Source organism: Vanellus vanellus, assembly GCF_965231255.1.
Source record: "Vanellus vanellus genome assembly, chromosome: 22".
Classification (NCBI taxonomy): domain Eukaryota; kingdom Metazoa; phylum Chordata; class Aves; order Charadriiformes; family Charadriidae; genus Vanellus; species Vanellus vanellus.
Window position 1 is genome coordinate 7,615,802 of NC_138927.1, and position 25,230 is coordinate 7,641,031.

The following is a 25,230-nucleotide window of genomic DNA, read 5'->3' on the forward strand; positions in this document are numbered from 1 at the left end:
CCGGAGCCCCCTGGTCCCCTCTCCCCCCATCCCTGCCCACCTCCACCCAGTCCCCACGGCCTCACTGCGCGCCGGGTTCTCGGTATGAAGTTTTATTGCAGACATGCAGGAGTAGTTCCGATGTAGTACAAAAATAATGTCTTTATACAAATTTTTTTCCTTTTTTTTTTTTTTTTCTCTCTTTTTTCTTACAACAGGCTCCTTCCCACAGCGCGGCCCCTCCGCCCGCACCCCCAGCCGCTCCTGCCCTCCCCGCACCACCCCCTCTTCCAGTTTGCTTTAATACAAGTGTGATTTACTGGCGATGACCGGTGCACAGGAATACTGGGTATGATACAGCCTTGCAGAATCCCCAGAATATTGCTTTAACTTTGGGAAAACAAAAAAATAAAGAGGTGGGAGCAAGACAGGAGAAAACCAGATGGAGAGCGCAGGGTCCCAGCAGGGGGTCCGGATCCCAGGGGTGCTCAGGGGCTGTTTGGGTCCCTGCTCTGCTGCTGGTGGCACAGGGGGGCGATGGGCACATGGGGGGTGTGCCAGGACAGAGCTACCATCTTCAAAATAAATAAGGCTAAGACTTGAGGCTACTGGCTCAGCTGGCTGGGGTTGGTGCAACTGTTCTAATCTGTATTAGTGTTCACAAATCCCTGCCTGCCTGCTGCCAAGGGGCTTTGGCGAGTTCGCAGGCAGGACATAATGCCCGACGCTGCCAAGGTCAATCCCTATGTCCCCAACAAAGACACCTGGAGGGTGGCCCAGGCTAGACGCAGTCCACTGCCCCAGCCCGGGGCAAGAGAAGGCAACATGCTACAAATAGATCTGCTACTCGCTCCCTGCCCGCGCTCCCCCAGGGTGGCAGAGTTGACCCCAAAAAGCAGGACCAGCGCCAACAGCAGCTTTTCCCATCCCTCCTTCCACATTTCCTTGTGCCCAGCCCGAGGGTGGCAGGAAAGGGCGACGCTGGAGCAACCGCGGTGCTGGGAGCAGCCAGGAGCAGGGGAAGGAGGCAGCTGGAGAGCAGCTGCCTCGAGCAGGAGCCCTGGCTCAGGCACCGAGAGCCCTGGGACCACTGTGCGAGAACAGTTCATCTGGCAAGACAGGCATCCAGTTCACAAAATGAGGCTCAGAAACAATCGTTCCTGTTCTCAGCACAGGCAAACGCTCTTCCAGCAGCATTAGGTGACAAAACGGGACATCCTTCTCCCACCTCAGCGCCACGTGGAGACAGCAGAGGCAGCCCCGGGATTGCATGGCGAGGCTGGGATGGCAAGAAAAGCGAGGGAACAAATACAGTAGAGACTTCAGCCAGCCCCTTCCTAATTCTAGGCAGATTATTTTGGGAAGCTTTTTCACATTATAACTCATATATTATATCTGTACCACAACTGAAGTGTGAAAATGCTAAATCAGAATTAATGCAATTTTAACTGCACCTTAGATAAGCTACTGAAAAATAAGATTAAATCATATATCCTTATGAAACTAAAAGAATCAGTGAAAGGTGGGAAAGAGGTCAGAGGCCACGCTGGGCCAAGTCCTGCAAAACCTTTGACCTGTGGACAAGATCTGATCTTTGCAGCGATCACCGGCGAGGACGACTCTTGCCCGAGGCAGTGGTCAGGCTCTCCAGGCAGCCCCCGGTCACACCGGCTACCCGGGCAGCTGTTTGTGCCGGCTCACGAAGGCCTCGGCGCGCTGCAGCCCACACACGGCCACCAGGGGTTAGACAACACAGCCAAACCCAGTGGCACGCTAAGGACAGAAAAGATTTGATGCAGACGAAGGGAAGGGGGAGGTTTCAAGAAATTACTCCTTTCGAGAAACCCTGATAAATCTAAGCTTATTCAAACCATATGGAGCAAATGCAATCAGCCGGCTCTCCATACTGCACAGCCGCGACTCTTGCGCCAGCAAACCAGCTTCACCCTTGGTAGTCTTCTCCTTTCCCAGTCTTTGCTCGATCCAGAGAACAGCATGGTTAAAAAGACAAGAGAGGTAGATTACAGTCATGATTAAAAGCAGATTAGTCATCGAGGCTTCGATTTAAAAAACAGATTCCAGAAGATGCCAAGAAGTTGCTGCTTCCAAAACTAGCTTTTTCAAAAGTCTTCTCCCTCCAGAGCGAGTGTGAGTGTGTGTCCCTGAACAGAGCTCAGAAGAATTTGCTACATTATTCTCCATCACGGGACACCGGTATTGCTGTTGAGCTGTAGTAGGGGATGTGAAAGGCAGACTGCGGGATGGTGCTTGTGCTCTCAGACGTGTGGGAAGCTACTTCCGAAGGTACCTCTGGGCCAGGATGGCTGCGTCCAAAGGGTTCATGGGCTGGGCGTCGTGGCCCAGGCGTCGCACGGGGGGGATGTTCCCAAACTGCCGCTTCTGTAGGAAGCTCTTGGCCTCATGCAAGGTGTTCTTCTCCTCAGCCAAGAGCAGCTGCTGCCTCATGTAGTTCTCAAACTCGTACTGCGAGCACTCCTCTGTCACCTTCACCTGCGAGAGAACCACCCCGTCAGAGCCACAGCAACATGCAACAGTCCCACAGCTTCCCTCCGATGGTCCTGAGCTACCACGGGATAACTGGAGTCCTAACGCAAGTACTGGACCTGCTGCCAGAAGTACAGGCAGGACTCACTAGTGCCACCAGGAACAGAAGCCTCAGTGGCTCTGTCCTGACGCAGCTCATCCCAACCCTGCCAGATAGTCGGGGGCTGCAGCCGTCTGACTCCAGTTCCCACATCCCCCCCGAGCCCAGTGGAAAAATTTCTGATGGCAACACCGACTGCGGCACCGCAGGCAAAAGCTCCTACAAGGCTGTCCCCAGGCAGTGAGGTCACTGGCCACCACTTCCAACACAAAATACGCTGGCAAGAAAACAGGATGTTTGCTCCCATCACAGAACTCAATGGGGAGCCTGAGCCAACACCGCTACCTCTTCCCAGCTCTCCCAGTGCCTGCGAGCTCTCAGCTGCGTGCAAGGGAGTGAGTGCTGCTCAGAGAGGAGCAAACTGCCCCTCAGCCAGCTCCAGGGCTGGTGAGCTCGCTTCCAGGCAGCATGGCCAGCCGGATGTGACTCCCGGTCCCAGCAGCATGAGCCTTTCCTTCCGCTGCACAAGACTGCGATGGACACAGCCGGGTCCTCACCGCCCTCCCCTCACCAGCTCGGGGGTCACAAGGGGCTGCCATCTCTTTCCATTACATACAGACTTGGCGCGGGGGCACAGAAAAGCAGTTCCGTGGAAAGGAAAGTAGGAAAACCTACCTCCTGGGGGTTTTCAGGGTTAGCCACTTGGTCATCGATGTCTGGCACCACTTGCAAAGGGCCACTCAGCGAGGACATAGACTGCCTGGGGGAGAGCACAGCGTCAGCGACCTGGAGCACAGCCCCGCTCGCCCACCCTCACCCGACGCCCCGGCCAGGGCCACCCCGCCTGGCTGGCCACAGCTGGACACCAGAGTGTGGCACAGTGCTGCCTGGATGCCACCCCGGCTACTGCTACCGAAGGATGCTATCCCAAATTCAATTTCCCTGGTACGAAATCATGTTAAAATCCCCAGAACTGCCTTCGCCTTCCCCTCCTCCTCCCCCCTCCCCCTGCAACCAGGATGTGGAACTCTAACTCTTGCATAGATAGGAGAGAAAACAACCACAGCTCCAAAAATCACAGACTTCACTGCTGACTCAACAGGCAGCAGGAGGACTTTGCCCAGGCATGCTGTGCCACACAGACAGAAGGTCACGGGGCTGACAAGAGAGGGCTGCACTGAGCAAACACCGCTAGGATCCATTTCCACTGGAGCGTGCTACTGGAATCTCATCCCAGTTGGTTCATGCCAGTCCTGGAGTCAGATTTACCCTCAAAAGGCATCCCCACCCTGCACGTGTAGTGTCCCCACCTGTACCGGCATCTCCTGCTCTCTCCCCCCAGAGATCTCATGCCTGCTTTTACTGAATGGATCATGCAGCACTAATTACCAGCTTGCAGGAAGTGCCTGCATTCGGCTGCATCTGTTTGTACACGTAAGATATTCCTGACCATTAGACTTTCTTTAAAAATCCGGAGAGGATGAGGGCGGCACAGCAGCAAAGGCCCTCCTGTGCCGCAGTACTGTTCTGCAACATTACTGCTGTCCAGGCTCCAACCTTGGTCACAGTGACAAGCACCGGTACAGGCCGCTCCAGCTGTACCATCAGCAGACACCAATGGTTTAGACACAGGATTTAAACACTTTTTTGCCGTTCTCACAGAGCCTCCTCTGGTGTCCTGTTTGGCAGCAGTCTCTCCTGGCTGCAGCTGGAATAACACAGCCTGCGGCCAGAGAAGCCATGTTCCTGTCTCTCTCCTCTCGCACATACCATGATGCTATGATGGAGCTGAGAGAATCCAGCACTTCAGAAGCCGTCAGACGCTGCTGCGGATCCAAGACCAGCAGTTTTCGGATCAAGCACACAGTGTTTTCTGAGACCCGTCCATCCCTGGGAGAGAGAGCGCATGGTGAGCCCGAGTGCACGAGGCGGGCAGGGGCAGGACAGACGTGCTGGGAGCACAGGGCAGGGACGAGCAAAGCCACCACTGCTCTGACCAAGAGACCCCAGAATTACCCAGGAGGTTCATTCCCTGTCCCTCCAGAACGGGGCCTTTCTCACCTTTGCACAAGATGTCCCAGCTCCGCTACCGCTTCCTTGGTGTCTACTGCATACAGTCTTTGTTCTCATTACTGCTGCAACCCTCAGGGGCTTTGATTGAAGCCCCTCCAGCACCGGCTGTCCCAGTAAGGCACAGAGCACCGCCCGCACAGGCACTAAGAGAAGGGCCTCCCCGGGACAGGCTGTACTCACTCAGGGATGGTGTACTCGGCAGCCTTGATTTTGCGGAAAAGCTCCTGAGGTATGCTGTCGTAGAAGGGGAACTGGCCATAGAGCATGGTGAAGAGCACCACACCCAACGCCCACATGTCACTGGGTTTTCCACGGTACGGCCGTCCTGCAGGGAGCAAGGAGACAAAAGCAACAGGCGTCACAACACTGCGCCCCTCTGCAGCCCACCACCAGCAGTAAAGGCACTGAAGCAACCTCTGCATGTGATCCTTTTTTCTAAGTACTAATCAAAACCACTCAGGACCTCCTATTGCAAGACACTAAGAACCTCCTTCATAGACGCATCTTTTGTGATTAAGGACACCGTTCATCTCCATACAGGCGCCTTCCCTTTCCCTACAGGGCAGGGCTATCCCTGCTGAAAGGCCTTGATGTGATCTGAGGAGAATCAAGTAATCAGAGCCACTGCGTACTGTGCTGGAGTTCGCCCCTCACTCCCCTTCGCCATCCCTGCAGGCTGTCGCCGCCGGGAGCCCCTGAGCCTCACAGGCTCCACAGATGCACCTTGCCCTGAGCCCGAGACAAAGGAGAGAAGTTAAGGGCTCATGAACACAAGGCACAGGGAGGCAGGAAAGAAATCCTGAGAAGAGTAAGTGTTCCACAGGTGAGGAGCGGCCCAAGATTAACACCAGCCTCACCACCTCGGCTGCACTGGAGATTCGCCTGGAAGTGCAGATTAAGGCTTTCCACACTCAGCTCAGACGGAGCGCATAGAGATGGGACTCTGCCTCCAGGACGGATCCCGCACGCAGCCGCTGGAGCCTGCCGTGAATCCGCAGAGGGCGTAGCAAAGTGCCTCCCCGTCATGGAGGCATTCCTGAAAGCTGCTGCAGCCGCAGCACACCCTGGGATCCGCTCGATGGAAACGCTGCTTGAAAGCCCCTTCAATCACACAATACATCAGCGAACAGCAGCATGCACGAGGGTCAAAAAATTAAACTCCAGTGCTGTACCGCAGCATAGGACTGAGGGAATGACTTCCTCTGACTCACACAGTGAGTCACTGCTGCAGCATTTGTTATTTGTACTAATTATTCTTTGCTTTATATGCTCAAAAAAAGGCACCTCTCCCTCCTCCTCCAGCTTTTCCTGTGGTGACATTTCAGCAGCCATAAAACGCAAGCTATCTCTTAGCAAAAGACAGCTTCTCCTGGAGACCTAAAACAATGATTAATTCTTCGGGCGTTTTAGCTTCCTCTTGCACAGGAGCATTAGCAATACAGACAGAGAGATGCTCAGAGTCTGAAGGTGGTGGCGAAGCCTGGAATGTCCTCAAGTAACTTTTCCCTCAATGCTTGGAGGGGAACTGCAGACTGAACCATTTTGGAACAGCATTTTCAAGAGCACAGGCTCGAACTGCACAGACACCCCACGGGGAAGGGCTGTTCGTGGAGCCATCAGAGCTGGAGCGCAGTGCGATTGCACCCAAAGGTCATTCCCGGTGGTGCTGCAGCAGGATGCGGCCCTGTAAGGCTCCTTGCAGGGTCTCGATCAGCCTCTGCCATCACAAGTCAAAGAGGGCCTGTTGGGTGCTTTGTGCTGTGTGCCCTATAGACGGGCCGGTCAATCCACCACCGAGAGAGCCCTCAGAAGAAACACGGGTGCTTGCAGCTGAGCTGTGCTGGTGGGGAGGGCAGCCGGGCTGAAGTTCGGGACAGAAGGGGACCCCATCCCAGCGGGAAGGGGCAGCTCCATGCAGCCTTTACTGGACACCAGCACTTGAGCTGCAACTGCTCCAAGCTCCTGCAGAGCATTTGGCTCATATCATCCATCTGGTTACAGGGGCCTCAGGATATCCTGCAGAACAGGAAAGGCCTGCAAAAAACACATGTTGCACCTCCCCGCCTGCCTCTGCTCCCTTCCTGGCTTCGTCCTGCCCAAGAGGGAAGCAGCCTTAAACCTGCCTGGCAGATCATGACAGAAGAGGTCAGCTCCATTTACTGCTGCTGCCTGTAAACCTGACAACAAACTTACTGAGGGGAGTCCACTGGGTCCGGAAAGATCAAGACTAGCTCCCTCTGAGGGTATTTCTGAAATACAATAGCTTGGGATACCATAAATGAATAACTCTAATCTCCAGCAGAAGTGTCTTCTGTATTCTAGATGTTATCCTCACATAGACAAACGTGGTGACCAGTAGGATTGTGGCCTTCACATCGGCTATGTGCACACCAGCAACTGGTGCTGCCCAACGTACTGCCAACTTGTCCAGGAAAGCTGGCACTGATGACCTCCCATCCACAGTTTTAGGGAGTTTCCCATCATCTAAACGCTAGCACAGCCCTGCGGACGGATAACCCTTGGCAGGTGGGATGCATTAGGAATGATCTTGGACTGCATGTGCAGCTCAGCTCCATCCAAAGGGAATTTTATCTGTGCTCACAAGGAGTACTCCATAACATGAGCTAACGCACGGTAACTGGAGTCTATACAGACTTATAGAGAGACACTTCAGATGCACAGTCCCAACTGTAAGTACACCTTTCGGCACTCTAGTCAAGCTCACCTGGATGAGAGCAAAACCCCCAAAGTGACGCCTTGGTGACTGCCCTGACAAACAGGGCAACCGCTGCCTGCTCAGCTATTGCCCGCACAAAAGCTACCACAGCAGCAGAGTTCGGAGAAACCTCCTGAAGCAACCAGACAGAAAGCACATCTGCTTCCGAAAGCCCTGTGTGCTGGAAATAGTTAAAAGGTGGGAGGACATTAGGGAAAGCTGTTCTTCGCCAGATTTCTGCTGAAGTCCTCTGCTGGAGACAAGGCATAGGCCAGGCTGCTGCAGACCAGACACAGCCCGAACAGACCGCTGGTCTGGCCTGCTGCGATCATTCCTTTATTTTTAAGTAACTCCTCTCAGTCGGCCCAGAAGCCGCCCAGAGGGTCAGCCGTTCCCTTCTGGAAGCAAGCAGCAGTTGCAAAAGCTGCTCCTCTTAGTGTGCAGCCTGGAATAAACTGACATTACGGTGGGATTTGGACAATTGCCTCTTAGGCCCACAGATTCACCTGCAGCTTAAGAGAGGCCTCGGGAACAAGATTCACATGTGGGAAATGGAACATCTCGTCTGCAGTCAGACTTACTTAGGAACAGGCAGGGAGCTTTTAATTAGCTTTGAAGTTCAGACTAGCCTTAAGAAAAAAGTTACACTTGCTTTTTTCCTCCATGCTTTCCCAGGTGGAAAAAGCAGACCAAGCGTCATAATTGTACCGGAATTCAGAGGCTCTCACAGAAGGCAAGTTACATACGGGAACAGAAGTGGGTGATTTTCATTTATTGTCAAGAGCCACAAATAAATGAAACAAGTGTCAAGTGCGGGGGCTGAAGGGGATTTGCCTACCACTGAGCACATCTGGGCTGATGTAGGCAGGGCTCCCTCGCTGGTCTTTCAGCAGGTCATCTTCACTCACGAGGTGCTTTCCGAGACAGAAGTTTGTTATGGTTATTCGATGAGTCCTGGGGAAGAGTCAGAAGAGATCAGTGAAGACACGCCATCCTGCACGAGCCACACAGCACAGAGGAAGTTAATGCCAAAACAGAGGTGTTTGTCTGTGGGGCCTTTTGGGACACCTGAAGTGCCAGGAAAAGACAAGCGGAGCTGTAGGATCAACTCCATCCCAACAGGGAGGGATGCCACACCGGTCAGCGTGGCTTGCAAGACTCTTACAGAGGGAGTAAGAATCTATTTTACAGCTACGGACAACGCCTACATTCAAGGTGAGTGGCACGTGTAAGCGTGGCTGTAAGCACAGGGGCTCATGTAACCCACCCACCCTGTAGCCACACAGCTGCCTTTCGGCCAGCGGCACAGCACCCCGCGGGCACCAGCAGCACCGGGATCTGCACTTTCCTGCTTGCTGAGCACTGTAGGGCGTGAGTGTTAAGAAAGCAGAAGTTTATTTTAACAGCTCATTCTTCCCTACTTCCCAACTACCATCTCTAAAGGCATCTTCTCCACACAACATTTTCTGGAAGCTGAGGGAAAATACCCTACAGAAGGACTGCCCACGGCTGCGCCCCGTGCACTGTTTGCTTAAGCATCACCAGCAGATGAGTTACAGGACCTTTGATCAGATTCAGTACAACCACGTTTGCGTTACCCCCCAGTCCCACAGCAGGAGTCCTGGGGCAGTCTTACCTGATCTGCAGGACTGTTCTTCACGTGCAGGTACACGGAACAGACCGAGTCTAACCAACATCCCAAAAGCCTCCTACATTCGAGTACTTCAGAAAAGGTGAGAACTGCAGGTACACGCTACCTCTCTATTAAGATACCCCTACTTCCCTACGGTATTGCCAGCTCCAATTAATTAATTTTTCCAGGGAAAGTGAGCTCATTACAAAATTACTACCACATTAAATCTTTCGTGTCACTCAGGTACTTTGGATTTTAACGTACAACTTAAAGGACTGAGCAGAAAAACATTATCTAGAAGATTTCTATATCCTTGAAAAGTATTACACAACTAGAGCCTGAGAGCATGAATTAAGTCAGTCAAAATAACCAAGAAACACTTCCCGCAAATCTAACAGACAAGTGAAATAAAACCAAGTGTGGGCTGGCAATGGAGAGCTGATTATTAAGAAAGGCAGACTCATGTTTAAGAAGTGTTAGCTTCAACTGTCAAGAGACTTCCCTGGCTGAATAACAATTTGCAGGATTTGTTGAAGACTTAAAAGACTAAATGTTCTAAAGGACACTAAAGCGTTCAGGGTTGCTTGGTTTTATTTAGTCACTGAAATTTGATCTAATCTATAATCATCCAACTACTGCACTGGCTAATTGGAAAACCTGCAAAGCTTTAACGTCTGCATCTCGCAGGGGACAATGTCTGAGGGATCTTCATCAGCCCAGGGTGCTACATGCCCGGTTAGGACTCTGCGGTGATAAGCAGCTACCTTCACGCCCCCGCCAACAGAAAAGACCTGGCTCTTGTGTGAGCAGGGCTGGAACAGAACAAACATTTCTGATCAGCCCGAATGACTGGTCCTCTCCATGGTGATCTATTCTTACGCCTCACCCACCCTTTCACATGACTCACTGCTGTAGAGGCTACAGTTTTCCCTCACCAAAGTTGACGGGCTTGCGAGTAAAAACCAAAAACATAGCGAGCGATGCAAAGAATTACTTTGGCAAGTGTGTTCACAAAGCTTCAAATATCTCCCCCTTCCTGCTGGCGGGGGCCCCTGTGTGCAGCTCTGTCAGTGGGATGCTCCACCACACACTTTGCCCAGAAAAGAAGGGAAGCGCTGGGTGGATCCTTTAAAGCAGCAACCTTTGTCTGCCTCTTCCTAGCAAGGAGAATCAAAGCAGCAAGCAGTAGATAAGAGATTTATCTTAAAGCAGCTCTAGAAATGACTTAAAACATTTACAGGTGGCCCTGAAAAGCACTATCTGCTGTGTGCTGGGGGGGAGCCAAGGAGTTCAACCTCAGCAGGTAAAATCTGTGTGCTTTCAAACAGCGTTGGGGAGGAGAAAGCAGCAAGCTGTGACCACAGTGAACCTGCATGCTGTGTAGGCTCTGGAAGCCTCCAGACCTAAAGCCTTCCAGTTTATTGATTCCACAGAAAGACAGACACTGTGAAAAGACAATGAATTCCACTCATTCTTAAAAATTAGCACAAAATATTTAGCCAGTAATGTAATACTGAAGGACACAGCAGAGTATCTCAACTGGAACTAGCTGGCCGACTAAGTAACTACACAACCCAAGACAACTGAAAAACTCCAAGGAGCCACCAAGCCAAGCGCACGCGACCACCAGCTGCCTCTCACTCGCGCTGAACCCATGCCCCGCTGACACTGGTCGCTCTGCACCGGGAGGACTGGTCCCTCCTGCGTCTGCACGGCATCCAAGACGTGTTGGACGTCAGTGCATTATAAACTGAGGCTTGCATCAAACCAGCTAATGGGAACAAGGAAGCTATTTCAAACACAAATACAGACCAGACAGAAGAACTTTTGTTTAGATAAGTAAATATTTTACTGCTAGCAAAAACACAGCAGTGTAACAGTCAAAGATTGAACACTGCTGCGATTGTAGTACAGCCTGCAGTGTTGGGAATTCCTTCAGCACAATGGAAAGTGAATTACATGAACAGAACTTCTTACTACGTTTTAATTTTTTTTTTAATATATATAAGCATTTCTCTTGCAGGTTTTTGAATTACTATAAAATTTAGTTTTCAGAAGTTAGAATCCAAAAAGAAGTGCTGACCTTGGTCACTAAGCTTCGTGGAAGAGTGAACTATGTAGTTTGGGCTCAATTCATTTTTGGAGATTAACACATATAACTGAACTGGATTTGTATTTTTGCGCAGCCTGCTTCCACTTCCCTCGCCCTTCTCACACGACAGCACTCTCAAGCGCTACCTTCCGTTGTGTTTCTAAGAGAAATCTGCTCCAGGGAAGAAATGTAAGACAACTGCCAGAAGAGCAGCTCTCCAGCAGACTTACCTTTTGTTTAGCACCATGTTTCCTAGTTTCAAGTCTCTGTGCACAATATTTTTCTGTAAAATATATAACATAACATAAGCAAAGGCATATTTGTTATAGAAGTATAAATTTGACAAAAGCACTAAGTATCTTTTGAAATCACGTCATCTTCATCCTCAGAAATAACCTAGATCCAGGTTTCAAGTCAGGTTGCATCCTGGGTACTTTGTGCCCTTGATTTTTGATTCTGGTCAGAAGGACAGAACAGGCAAATTCGCTACTTTGAACACACAGACAGACTTAAGTTTCAGGCTTCTTAGTTTTAGTTAAGTGTCCAGGCTCAGTAAGACCAATATGATGAGCATTTCCTCAAAAGATACATGCTTCATTGCCCTGCCGAGGAAGGATGGGTGTCCCTCGTCACAGGGTAAGAAGTCAATCATCGGCAGAATCTATTTTTGTTACCGTAATTTCTAGTTCATTGATCTCAAACTCGTAGCTTGAGGTTCCGATCTCAGAAATCAATTCTTACATTGTGATTTATTTAGCTTCAAACGGAAATAGCTTGAAGTGTTTCCTGTGTTTGATTAGCCTCTGCTCTCCTCTTCAGCCACCCCTTTCTGAGGTTACTAATGCTGTCGCTCACCTGATCAGCATTTAGTCCAGCTGGCCCCTCTCCACAGTCAATAAATGCTACATTATCATCAAGAAACTTGAGGGGAGGGGAAGGGAATGCTCTTTCATGGCTTGAGGTCTTACGCAGAACGCTATTACAGGGAAACAGCTGAAACATGCATCCTCTGTAACCCGGCCACTGCCTGCACAAGGATGTTGTTTTAAAACATCTATTATACTAACGTGGGAAAACTAAGCCTTCCAGCACTGCAAGGGATAACAAAGATCTTACCTTATGTAATGCTTCTACCACTCGTACCACATCATAAAATATCACTACCGTCTCTCGCTCACTGAGTCTCTTCTCTTTAATGACATAATGCTGCAGATTGATCAGATCTGCTGTTTTGTCACTGAAATCATGAGCACAGAGACAGTCTAACACAAGACAAATGCGCTTCTTCATTTTTCTGACCATTCTGTTGGCTTCTAGATCTTCTATAATTTCACAAGCTCGGTCCTGCAGGGAGGCAAACAAATGAGCAATAGTTCAGGGAAGCTATCTGGGCATATGTACTTACAGAGTACTAGAGAATAAATAACTACACGGTGATCTCAAAATAAGCAAATGCAATCACAGTGCTTGATCTTTGCCCCGAGTCGGGATTTCAAAAAGAAGATACATGATCTCTACTTAATGAAGCCAGAGAAAGTCTATGCTGTTTGTCAGCACTGATACTGTTTATACACCCCCCCCCACCCACCCCCTTTAAATAAAACCTAGAAAAACTCTACGGTGGTACAGACCAGGGATCCAACACATCAGTAATGAGAAGAACAGAAATCTTAAGACACAATTAGCAGTTCTTCCATAACATTAAACAGGACACAGCTGAGCTGGACATCTGGCTTATTTAAGACATAGTACAGATGGCCTCAAATGAAAATCTGTTGATAAAATTTAACCAGCAAGCAAGGCAATGCCAACACCCAAACCAGCAATTCCTACCAGCCCGTCACACCGATGAACAGCTCTGAAGGTGTTAACAGCAGCGCAATTCACTCACACGAGACACTGATCAGCACACTGAGTAGTTTAACTTGCTGAAACAGTTTCTTGGCAATTTGTGCCCTCTTCTAAGTCATCATAAAACAGTACAGAGACTGGAAAGCACAAATGCAGTTCTAAGGGATGCTCTATGGGCACAAACTAATTTGCCAGTTGTTCTCCTACTTGAATGGACACTACTGAGCACCTGTCCCATCTGTGAATGTGCTCACATTTCCAATTCCCGAACCCCGTTACATCCCACTTAACTCTCAACAGCCCCTGCCACAAACCTGTTTGTTTGAAGTGGCAGCAGTTAACCTCAGCGGTGTGCTGGTAATTCTTTACACACAGGAACGGGGTCAGCACGAACCGTACATCAAACAAAAGCAGCTCAAGCCAATAGCAATTACTGGCATTCCCCCAACCCGGATGGTGACCAGCTGTACCTGAAAGAGCCCGTGATGATGAACCACTCCTTCCTGGTTGTGGAGCAGGGAAAGGAGAGAATACTCCGTGTGTAGCAGCATTTTGCCCTGTCGTTCCTCCTGGGTTTCTATTCCTTTATCACCCCTTTCTTCTAAGGTGAGAATCTTCAGGAAGAGGGAAAAGACCTTTACAGCTCCCACAAAAAAACAAATGCCCCCAAACCTCTCACATTTTAGGTATTCACATGTGTTTAACAGCTGATGTAATTACTCTGATGTTTGCGTACTTGCCACAAACCCATCTGAACTAACGCCTGTGCAGAATGCATGGCATGAGCTTGATTAACACAGAAAAGCGGCTCAGGTGGCTTTTTGCAAATATCCCAGGTGATTTTTTTCCCCACCAGAGCCATCCCCATTTCAGGCACAGCAGAGCAGAGGGCTCCAAGAGAGCATTGCACAGCAGCCACAGAGGCCTCTCGTCTCACGGCTAATCTCGACACCAGACCAATCCCTGGCAGAACTGCCCCACTGAGGGGAAGTTCCAGCTGCCGCTTCCGACGGGGCACTGGTTCACAGCCTCCACCACACACTGCTGCAAGCGCTTCTGTCGCCAGAGCTCAAGTTAAAGAGCTCTGAAGTTTGCTTACCTTTAGCTGATAAAAGTCATCTGTCCCATCCTTTCTTGCCAAACACTGAACAATACTTGGCACAGGGGAGTTACCTAAACGTGGACCTAACAGCACAAAGCAAAAACAGACTTGTTTTCCTTTAAGCAGCAATGACTAATTCAGGGTTACATCAGTATGCAAGTGTCACGCAGTTTACATTAGTTTAAAGTAAGTTCCCTTTTTTCAGGGGACTAAATGCGTTTCCACAAATTACGATATAAAGAAAAAAAAAAGGGGGCCATTGAACTCTGAAACCTTTCTGGACAACGTTTCATTTGTTCACTGGAGAAACATTTAACAAAAGCCCACACATGGCACAGCTGTTTTCAGAAATTCAAATTTCTGCATGCCTGAACCATAAGGTTCCTACATTTACTAGCAACACCCATGACAACTGCTGTTACCACACCTCTGAACCCAACTGCCACCTCTGCAGGGACTGCTCAGGTATGTGGATTAGCCCAAGTTTCAAGTTAATATACAGTGTCCACTCTTCAGTTTAAATCAATCGGCTTCCAGTTAATTATCCATTGGTTTCCACTGTGAAGCGCATCATGTTTTTGACAGTTTATAGAACTAGTTCTGAACTAACAACTATTCTAGCAGCTCTCAAAGGTAGCAGAGCGGTCTTGCCTTGGCACAAACTGCTTATAGTGACCACTACTGCATTAAGTTGCCTTCATGCTAATTAGACAGCATATTCCAAAAGCAAGCAGGGCTGAACACCTCCCCAGTGCTCTAACCAAAAAGCCCCCCCGAATGAATTTGCTCTTTAACAAAGTCTAAGAATGTGGTTTAAAAAAAAAAAGGGAAGAGCAAGGGTTCATATTCATCTTAAAAGCCGCACCTGCCTTGCTGTATTAACATTACAAACCTCCTTAGCTTGACTAGCTGCAGAACCTCCAAGGGCTGCTGCTCTGCTACAAGTGAATCGCACTCTGAGGTAAGACGCTAAATTACACACCTGCTTTGCCTCATTTCATAATGCCTTTTCTTTTCAGTTTTGCAATCAGTAGCTACCTTGAAAACCAACAAAGAAAACCCTCTCTGCTTACCCAGTATAAAAGGGCCCGCTCTCTTGGCATTATTTCCAGAAATCCCTGTACAGAGAGCTTTTGCCTTAGTGGATGTTTCCCCAGCTCCTCTGTCTGATGCTCGCCGCTTCATCCTTGGCTCTTGAAAGAGAAAGAAGATCACATCTGATGAGCAACTGAGCTAATTTCTTATACTATCCCTTATTTCATACTGGAAGGCTTTCACCTCCTGATGCACTCGTGTCTCTGCCTACTCGTGTTTCTACAAAAAAATCTATGGCTCATTACTGATAGACCAGTTGTGGGTTGGAGGCTTAATGCATTTTTGAAGGTATAAATCAGCCTCATTATTCAAAGCAACATTTCCTAGAACGGTTGTTTGAGAGACATAGTGGGAACAAGTCAAAATAATTAAAGCTTGTTTTACAGCAAAAACAAGTTTGCAAATCAACATATTCCAAAAAACTCTGAAAGAAAATGTCTAAGTTATCCTTTTGGATGCGTGTCTACTTCTGATTCAGCCTATGGACTGTTGTGGATTCCCCCATGGAGGGCTTCCCACCGGGCACTGCAGCCAGCCCGCCGGGGAACTCGGAAGGCTCGAGTCTGCTCCTCAGACAGCCAAGAATGCACAAAACCGACCATAAAAATGAACAGTATCTTTCACCTTTTCCAGCAAGGGCACGGAAGACTAAAGCATGCCAGTTATTGTGAGAGTCAGTTAGTTTAACAATGATTTTCCAAAAGTGTATTTTTAGGGTTAAAATAAGTCCTTCCTCTCTCTTTCTACCTCTTTAGGCTCTAACCTTTTTATTATATCTCCATCTATCTACATCCGATGCAGCTGAAATTTGAGTCCCACATATAAAACCGTCACTTGAGTCTCCACGTGCAGGAAGTGATGCTTTGTTTGGAATTAACACGCTGTTACCTGCCTTTAACGGATATTCCAATGCAAGGAAACACTGTGGTGCCAGTACCTGTGCTCTTTTGCACCACCACTCCATGCAAAGAACAATTTCATCTACTAAATAGGAGTCTCATGCTTTGCGTCCAAGTATTCGGGGTTCACACACCACTACAATCCAGCACAAACAACTAAAAGCCCAACTAACTCCTACTTATTCAGGTATTGCAGAAAATCCGATTTCCAACATGCATTTTCTGCTGCTCAGAAATCTAAAGAGAATTTGAGGCGGTGTTGCAGAACCAATACCTAAAGGGCCAAATAAATTCAAGCCTCTGTGACTGAAACACTCCTTCCCCAAAGGAAAGTCTTGTTTCAGTTTAGCAGGAAAAGAACCTCCCGTGACTGCTGCCCAGCTACCCTTCCCCTGCTGCGTGCTCACAGCAAGCATCAATCAGCTCCAGCAAACTGAAGTTTTGTTCCCAATACACCTCCTATTCACCCTCAGCTCTTGGAAAATAGTTTCAAAGACTTTCACAAATATCTAAACATTAAATGCTCACACTCTAACATTTCAAAGTGGTTTTTTTTAAGGGGGTGGGGGAGAGTTGGAACTAAGCACAGATCCATTTTCTTGAGCAAGTCAAAACCAAGCCCTGCCAGCCTTCCCTACGAGGTTACTACAGCAGACCGGGAAAATATTTTTGGGTTGTACTTATTTGTTTTAAAAAAGTCCCAGCGTTTCACCACGTAAGAGACTTATGATAAATCACCATACTTTGAATGAAGTTTACCCTCTGGCAGTCCCACCCTTTCTGTGGACACAAGCGTGATCTCATTGCATTAATTCATCTTGCAGTACCTGTCACCAAGATTGGAGATAGCACGAGAGATAAGGCGAGAAGCCTTCCAGCAGCCTTCGCATCCCTGCGCTCCCGGCTTCCACCAGCCACTCAGATCTCCAACACTGAAGCGTTACCATGCCCGGCCAGCTGAACAGAACAGAGTCCTGAGCCCCATACGCTCCTTGTTCTGTTCATTCCGCATCCCTGACCTAATATTTGACTATGCCTCATAAAATTCTCCACTCCTTGCAACATCGTCATCCCTGCTGGAAACGTATGAGTAAGATTTCCACTGGAGAAACCCCACTGCACAGAAACTCTGAGATAATGACCGTTGTGCAATCCGGGCTGGATGGGAATCGCTGGTGCGAACGGCGTTATCGTAAACAAAATAATCTGAGGACTCACGTAGTTCAGCATCAACTGTATCTTTACTCTTCTTCCAAACTAGGTTTTCCAACGTCTCAGGAGACAGGAGTCATCACCTTGGAGAAGGCTGGATGGTCGAAAGGTCGAGGACTCTGTAATGCGAAACGAGATACACTTGATGCTGTGGTTCTGGATTATTCTTGATTACGATAACGTGGTATGCACCAAAACTTCTGCAGCTTGAAACATCTGTGTTTATTTTGGCTTAGAAAAGTCCTGAAGCTCCTGATATCACGTGAGAGAATAAAAGGGCTCTTGAAGTTCAGTCCCCAAAGAGTCACAGACGCATGGCCCTGTGCAGCAAGACAAATACAAGCGTCAATGATCTCAAAAGGCATTTTGTGATGTGAGACAGACCTTCAGAGCAGAAACAAACATGTTCTCCATTTCAACCTCTAGCTTGCCTGTTTTTAACAGTATCTTAAATACACCCAAATTAGCAATGCTGCCACAACAGAATCTTCACCACTGGAAGCAATTTTTAAATCACAGTAAGAGTTAATGCCTAAAGTTTGGACTTGAACAGAATGATTTCTGCAAATGACAAAGAAGAATACATTGAGTTTTACTCTTATCAAATCCCCACTGCAAGTTAATTCTTCTTCGCAATTTATAATCAGCCTCTTAAAAAAAAATAATCAAACTAATTCAACTCAAATTCACTACTGCTTAATAGTTCATCTGGTCCCATTTAAAAAGAGAAATTTAGGATTTAAATCTAGGCGCTCTAGAATTGAATCTACACCACCTCTACCAAGTGCTTAAAGTTTAACGTGTTACTCATTTCTTAATCCAATTTCTTAATACTTTACCAGTATCCAGCTAGATCGACTTAAAAATACACAAGGAACGTTTGGGATGCAGGAGCCAAGCTCCCAGCACCACTCAAAACACAATGCAGTATTATCACCTGGTCCTGGGGGATCTGCGAAGTCTGCTAAAGACCTTTCTGAATTAAAGCACCACAGCTATTTATACTTTGATGAACGATGTTGAGAGCCACAGCTCTAGGCAGCAGGATGCGCCGGTCAGGCAGACCGGTGCCGGCGGCGCGGAGGCAGCCCGCTCACCAGCCAGCACTTTCGGTATGAGTCGTCTCGGCGCTGAGAGCGAGCGGAGGTGCCCCAGCCCTACCAGTGCTTAAAGGACATCCACCAACTTAAATATCACAGCTCTGTGACAGAATACTTGTAAGAGCAAGTGAGAAAAACACCAATACAAATGGGTACTTAACTATTAAGGACAATCCTGTGCCACTCATGGCACTGTCTACCCAATCTCCCCGCGCCCTGCTCAGTTCGTGCCGCATCACAAGGGTAGTAGAGCCCACCAAAAACCTCAGGGGCTCTCAGCAGCACCCAGAGGGTTTACACATGAGCACTTCGGATTCCTCAGAGACTGGAAGGAAGGACGGTTGGATCGAAGAAAGGTCCCAGAGCAAAGGGAAGAAAACCGGGGGCAGCTGCTGTGAAAAAGCAGTAAGATTGTTCCCTTTTCTGCACATTGCGTAACCCCAATCAGAGCGAGAAAAATGGTCAAAAGGGCATGGGCTTCCTTGTGCCCGCCTCCCGCAGAACAAGTGGCTATCCACTAGGCATATGGCTAAGACCAGCATTTTGAGACAAGGTTTATGGAAACAAAACCAGCAATGTAGGAGGCTCCCCATCCCTGCCGAGCCAGCCGGTGTTTTCCACCTGCAAATTCATTTGAGCTGAGCTTGAGCTGGGCTGATACAGAGCTCTGATTTCAAGGGGCTTCACTGCTAAAAGTACTCGCAACACGAAGCTGGTATTGCTCAGAAACCAACAGCTGAACTACGTCCTGAAGAACAAGCTTTAAATAAGTTTTAGACAAAAGCCATTAATAAACCGGACGGCTTAAAACAACTCCACAGCTGTAAGTGGCAACGCGAGGCCACGGCAGCCCTTAGTGCTCAGACCCGGAGTGGGGCCCATTGCGAGTGGGGGTCCCGTCCCACAAGCAGTGCGCCGAAGCCATCTGCCATCCCACCCGTGGGCCCCCGAGCGTCCCCGGCCTCGCTGCGTCCCCGGCCACGCGCTGGGCACAGGAGCCCTGCCAGCCCCGCACAGCTCAGCTGGAGGGACGCCGGCAGCATCGCTGCTCCTCCAGCTAACGCGTCCCAACAGCAAACATGTTTCTTCTCAGTGGCAGCCGTTGCCACCGGAGCAGCCGAGCCTCCCCGGGCCAGGCTCGCTCAGGGCGCACAAGAGGGGATTACTGCATCGCACAAGGATTGCCTCCTCTCACACAAGGAGCAGAGGGCAAATAAGCAGTAAGTGGAGTCCCACACGCAAACTGGTTACGCTGCAGCGCAGCTGAGAGTTAAAATAGCCCAAAGTTGAGAATTTAGAATATTTCCATGAGAGGCGGCAAGCCTCATAAGGGTGAAGAGCATCCCCCCAACCCCTGCAGCAGTGCCTCTGTCTACAAGGCAGCCCCACAGACAGCCGGGACTTTCCAATTCTTAAGACTGAAAAAGAAAAAAAAAATAGTTGTAACATCAGAAGGATCAGTCTCAAGAGAGAGCATCCAACATTTCTACAAAGGACCGGAACAAAAACAAATTTATCCTTTAAAACAGTCCATCCTAGGGACAGGCCTGTTAGATACTGATGTGGTGGGTTCACCGCCCCCTCCCCCAAAACCCAAACTGTACAAACTGAATCAAAACACCCCCGCTCCCCATCCCACCATCTGTAACACAAATGGTCCCTCTCACACAGACAATGAAGTTACAAGTCTAGCACAAAAATTCATTACTTAATTTTAATGTGGACCATGCAATGTATCAACATCTTACTGGAGAAGTGTCCAAAGCTTCTTACTGTGCTAGAATTATTAATAGAATTATTAATCAAATAATTTTGGAGACCTACATGTAACGCGTTTTAATTACGTAGCTTGAGGAAATTGTCTAATTCCTGAATTACTGCATGATGTTCCAGTGCCCAGCATAACAACAAAGAACAACAAGAGAAGAGGAAACTGCCAAACTGCCCTTTTCATCTCAAAGAACAAGCGGGTCCCGCAGTCCAGCAGCCACAGCTAATAGCTGGAGCAGGAGAAAAAAAAAAAAAAAAAAAAAAAAAAAAAAAGCACCTTTGGGGCGTTAACAGGATTACTCAGCAGCACAGAAACTAGTCAAGACACTGGAGCAGCTGATACAACCTCCGCGATGTTCTCTGTTGTTTTATCTTGCAACAAGGGGACAAAACAAGTTAGTTGGTATTTACACTTTCTAGTGCGACGACCGGCAGCCGCGTGGGTGTCCTACCCCGCTGCTACAAGAGAGCTGATCTCTGCGAGTAAGGCAACGGGGTGAGCTGGGAACCCACAACAGATGACGGAGCCCACCAGTGTCTGCCGGCTATCGAGGACGAGCTCCTTCAGCAAGGAGCTCACGCCATGAAGGGAAACCTGCCCCCGGGAGCGCAGCAGATGACGGAGCAGCTCCCCGGCAGCCGACGGAGCTGAGCTGCGGCTGCACCCGCTCACCGCACCGCCAGCACCCGGCACCCAACACCCGCCTGTTGCTCCTGACCTGGAAATGCTGCAGGTGGAAACAAGACAGGGCTGCGCGGGAGTCGCAGGCAGGGCTGCCAGCTGCCGGCTCGGGCGTGCGCACAGGACAAATGAATCACTGCTCCCCGCGGGCTTCATCACCGGGCCCGAAGCCTCCATGGCAGAGAGGCGGCACCACAGCCGGGCCCACCAGGCGCTCCGCCGCCCAGGGAAGCACGGTATTGCTCTGTACTCGTGAATTATCCGTCTCCTGCCCCAGAGGGAAGACGACCTGCCACCCAATGCAGCAGCATTTCTGCCCAGCTTTCTCTTCTGGGCGCCAGTGCTGCAGCATTTGGGATGAAGCTGGAGACCCGGTCCAAGGGCTTTTGTCCTGCTCACCCTGTCCGCTCTCCTCCCAGCCAGCACAGGCCTCAGCTTTTGCAAAAATGAAGCTAAAAGAATTCAGCAATATCAGGCTGCACCTTTTACCACCTAAATAACACACTGGGCAGTATTTATCAATGATGATTAATCAAAGTTCACATTTAAGCCTGGCTCACGGCAAATTCCAGCTCACAAGAAGCAACGTTGGACATGACCTAAAAACCTACATGAACACTAACATTAAATGAGTAAAACTCCGAGTATGGTCTGGCTTCCCGGCACGGGAACAGGCAGGTCGGTATCGCTGCGAGAAGGAGCAATCCCAGAGCATTGCCACACACCTTCCCCGGGCAAACCCAGCCGGGGACAGCTCAGACCGAGTCATCAGCGCTCCCAGGGACAGAGGCTCGATTCCCATTGGAAAAGCTTCCCTGAGAACAGGCGGAGTTCAGATCAGCCGGGCCTGCGGAGGAGTCGCTGGCTGGGGGATTACAGGGAACGTTTGCCGGGCAGATCCCAAGCAAAGCAGGCGTGCGGGAAGGAGGGGCAGCCCCCTCGAAGATTCACTATACAGGAACATTAATTTTACCAAAGGCTTCGGAAGTTTAACTGTTCTGTAAGAGAAGTAATAATAAAAAAAAAAGCCCATCAGATGACTCAGAGCCACCAGTGCAGCCCATGTACCGCTGCGTGAGCCCTTCCGGGAAGGGAAGCCTTCTCCAGAAACAGAGGAGCCCTGACTCAGAGGTTTCTTGGAAACGTGCAGAGACTCATTCAAGCTTCTTCCCTTAGCGACAAGCTCGTTCAAAACCAGACGCAGAGTTTCTCTGAGAAGGAAGAATCCTGAGGCGCAGGCACAGCTCGAGGGGCTGGGGCACCCCCGCGCCATCGGAAAGCACCTGGTAAAGCGTGAACTCATGGAGCGAGCTGTGCTTCGCTAGCTGGGAGACACCAACACCTCTGGCAGTCCCTGCTGAAGCGACCCACTAGAAAATCTCCTTGCTCAGCCCAACCTGCTGATTAGTTTAATCCCTGGTACGTGAGCAAGGCACAGCCAGCACTTGAGAGGCCACAGTGCTAAAAGGGACCCCAGTACACCTTGCCCACATCCCACATCTACCTGTGGCCAGTCTCCAACTTCTCAGGTACAAAAAAAAAGGCTTCCACAGGCCAAGTCATACATCAGGGAAAGCAAATTCTTTCCTGCGCCCCCCCAGGCAGCCCAGGAAACTCTGAAGCACAGGATTCCAGCAACGCAATTACAGTGCAAGCAAGCAACAAGCTGGGCTTTCTTTAAACCCTTCTGATGCATCAACACATGAGATAGCCAAGGACTCATCTCTGCGAGTTCCCTGTTTGGTTACATAAACACCAGCTTCAGCTTAAGCCTTTCACACTGAAGCTCCGGCCACATCCACCAGGAAACCCCCTCTCCAGCCCAACATCCTCACGGCAGGGGCACGGCGCAGGAAAAGAGCCTGGAAATCCAACGGCAGCACCCTGACAGCACCTGCGACTGCACCGCTCTCCCAGCACAGAGCCCGGTGCATGAGTTCCCGACCTTGGGCTGCTCCCGTGAAGGCAGCCAGTCATTACCTTTAAAATCACCATCAGGTGAGATGTGTATTGTATTACAAGATTTTATTTCTCTTTTATAGCTTATGTTACTATGTACACTTAATATTCCATAAATCCACTGCAGCAGGACTTTCCTCATGCGCACAAAGGTTATCGCATGACTCACACACGTGCTGACACTTTCTTTACAGTGAGGTGTGGCTGCTGTTTTTAAATGATAATCTACTCATCTAGCCCTAACTAGATGGAAACAAGTATATTTAAGTTACCTACATGCACTGCCATGCTAATGTTACTATTGTTCGTAGCGTGAACACACACTGATAGATGCTGTAAGTTCACAAATGTGTACCCGACTAACAAAATAAGACTGTTTCACATAGAAAATGACAAGGGGCATGGAGCATCCTCCAGTCCAGCAAGAGCTCCCAGCTGGAGATCTCCCAGGCACGAGTGAGGCACACACTGTACAAGTCCAGAGCAACCCCCAGTCTCTGCAGACACATCCCTTATTTAGGCTAAGCACAGTGGGCAGTTCCGGCAAAACGAATAGGGCTGTCCTTAATCAAACACCAGCTGAGCACCTACAAGGCTTCCCTCTGCATGGCCTCAGGAGGAGATGATTCTGTAATATCCTGAGGATAAAAAGCAGCTGAACATGAGGGTGCTTTTAAGTAATGTGATTATGTGACCAAACCATCAGCACGGATGCCACAGAGAAACAATAAAAGGATGTAGCACAAACACTCCAGCATCGGGGAAAGAGATCCTGCATCCCGACCACCACCAGCCCGGGGCTGTTTGCCAGCAGGTAAGCCTCACCCTGCCCCGTCCCTCAAGTTACACCCACCTGGGCTGCAGGCACCCTGCGAACCTGATCACCCTCCCCCTGCACCCAACTTGCGTCCCTTCCACCCGAAGGGAGCATGTCGTCCCGCCGGCGGCAGGCAGCAGAGCCACGGTAATTCAGCCCCACCACTCTGGGCACCGGCCTCTGCTCCGGATTCTCTACCTCCCTCAGGACACAGGATTACAGCCCGAGACGCCTCACACACCTACACATAGCAGTATATGCTAAGCCTACACATTAAGACTCTAAACTAGCAAAGAACTGAACCATCAACACCAGTGCAGCACATCTGCAGCCACAGCGGGAGGAGGGAGCAGCTGGCCAGGAATAAGACAAGCCCCAAACCCCCGTGACAGGGAGAGGAGCAGCAGGGGAAAGGTGCTGTGCCACGGGCTGCGTCCCACAGCAGGCGAGACCTTTAACACTCCCACATATTGTGGCAGCGAAGCTCCTAAATGCCACAGCCAACAGGTAACAGACACAGGTTCTGAAGGCAGGAAATCCCACCGCGTGCCTCCTTATCTTCTTCAGGTGAGCTTGCACAGGGAGGACGGGACAGGTTTCCATAGCCAGCGCCAGCTGTAATACTTCATGGTCTTACTCATTCTCACTTAGAGGTACAGCCTTCAACTACTCACTGCCGAGACACGAGACTCTTCCTCAGATCAGAGGTCCAAAACTCCTATGTTAAGACATTCCTGCCCGGAGCCGTCTGCTCCCTCAGCAACCCCGAGCGTGTCAGCGCACTGCAAAACCAGCTCCGCTCTCAACACAGCCCAAACTCCCCCAGCTCCCGCAGGGAAGAAAAGGACAAAGGAGTTTCACTAACTGACATTTTAAAATCCGGCCGCGTACACCCGCCCCACCGCACCAGATCCCACCCTCCACCGGGGATCGGCCTGCGGCCGGTGCACCGGCAGCACAGCCCCGCCGGGCCGCCCCGGGGGGAGGCTCCCCAGAGGGGCCCGGAGACCCTCACGGCGGTCCGAGGCCGCGGCACACGCGTGGGGACCGGCGCGGCGGCCGCCACGGGCGAGTCCAGGAGCGCCCGGTCTCTCCCGGGCCCCTTCCGAGGTGCCGGCAGCGGGCGGGCTGCATCGGCCCGGCCCGGCCGCGGCGCCGCCAGCCAGGAGGGCGCTGCCCTAGAGGCCCCGCGGGGCGGCCGAGCACCCGGGACCACGCGGCGAAGCCTCTGCCGGGGCCCGGCGCAGAATGAGTACGAACGAAGAGACTCCCCGCAGCGCCCGGCGCGGCCCCACACGGACGGGGCTGTCGGCGGCGCCGCCTCCCGCCCGCGGTGCCCGGGCCGCCCACCCCCTCACACAGCAGGACCGTGACTGTGACCGGCCCCAGGCCCCAGCGCGCCCCTGCCCGTCCCCGCTCACCCATGGCCCCGGGGCCGGCGCGGCGGCCGGCGCCTACCGCAGCCCCACGCCCGGCCGCGGCCTCCGCTCCGCTCCGCGGCGGCGGCCACCTGACAGCGGAAGTGACGCACACGCCACCGCCCCCCGCCGTCGCCATCATCCCGCCTCCCGGCGGCAGCCGCGCCGCCGCAGAGATGGCGGCGGGGAAGAAGCGGCGCTGATTGGCTGGCTGAGCCAGCGCCGGC

General features: G+C 50.5%; 1 protein-coding gene across 1 annotated transcript; it reads right to left on the minus strand.

Annotated features, from left to right (window-relative positions):
• Nucleotides 1–76: 76 nt before the first annotated feature.
• Nucleotides 77–25,096, minus strand: STK40 (serine/threonine kinase 40). Its single transcript, XM_082494012.1, has 12 exons — nt 25,007–25,096; nt 17,264–17,376; nt 15,125–15,244; nt 14,049–14,134; nt 13,420–13,563; nt 12,215–12,442; nt 11,329–11,381; nt 8,212–8,327; nt 4,838–4,982; nt 4,355–4,474; nt 3,260–3,344; nt 77–2,490 (listed from the first exon to the last, which is right to left on the minus strand). The coding sequence occupies exons 3-12, from the start codon at nt 15,234–15,236 to the stop codon at nt 2,272–2,274; spliced, it is 1,308 nt and encodes a 435-aa protein (XP_082350138.1). The 5' UTR covers nt 15,237–15,244; nt 17,264–17,376; nt 25,007–25,096; the 3' UTR covers nt 77–2,271.
• Between the last annotated feature and the right edge of the window lie 134 nt (nt 25,097–25,230).

Excerpts from the sequence above, each read along its gene's own strand:
- STK40 (XM_082494012.1), bottom strand. The coding sequence starts at position 15,236 with ATGAAGCGGCGAGCATCAGACAGAGGAGCTGGGGAAACATCCACTAAG. Across the intron at positions 12,443-13,419 it reads ATCATCACGGGCTCTTTCAG|GACCGAGCTTGTGAAATTAT; the intron begins GTACAGCTGGTC and ends GCCTCCCTGCAG. Across the intron at positions 3,345-4,354 it reads AGCTCCATCATAGCATCATG|GCAGTCTATGTCCTCGCTGA; the intron begins GTATGTGCGAGA and ends GCTCTCCCCCAG.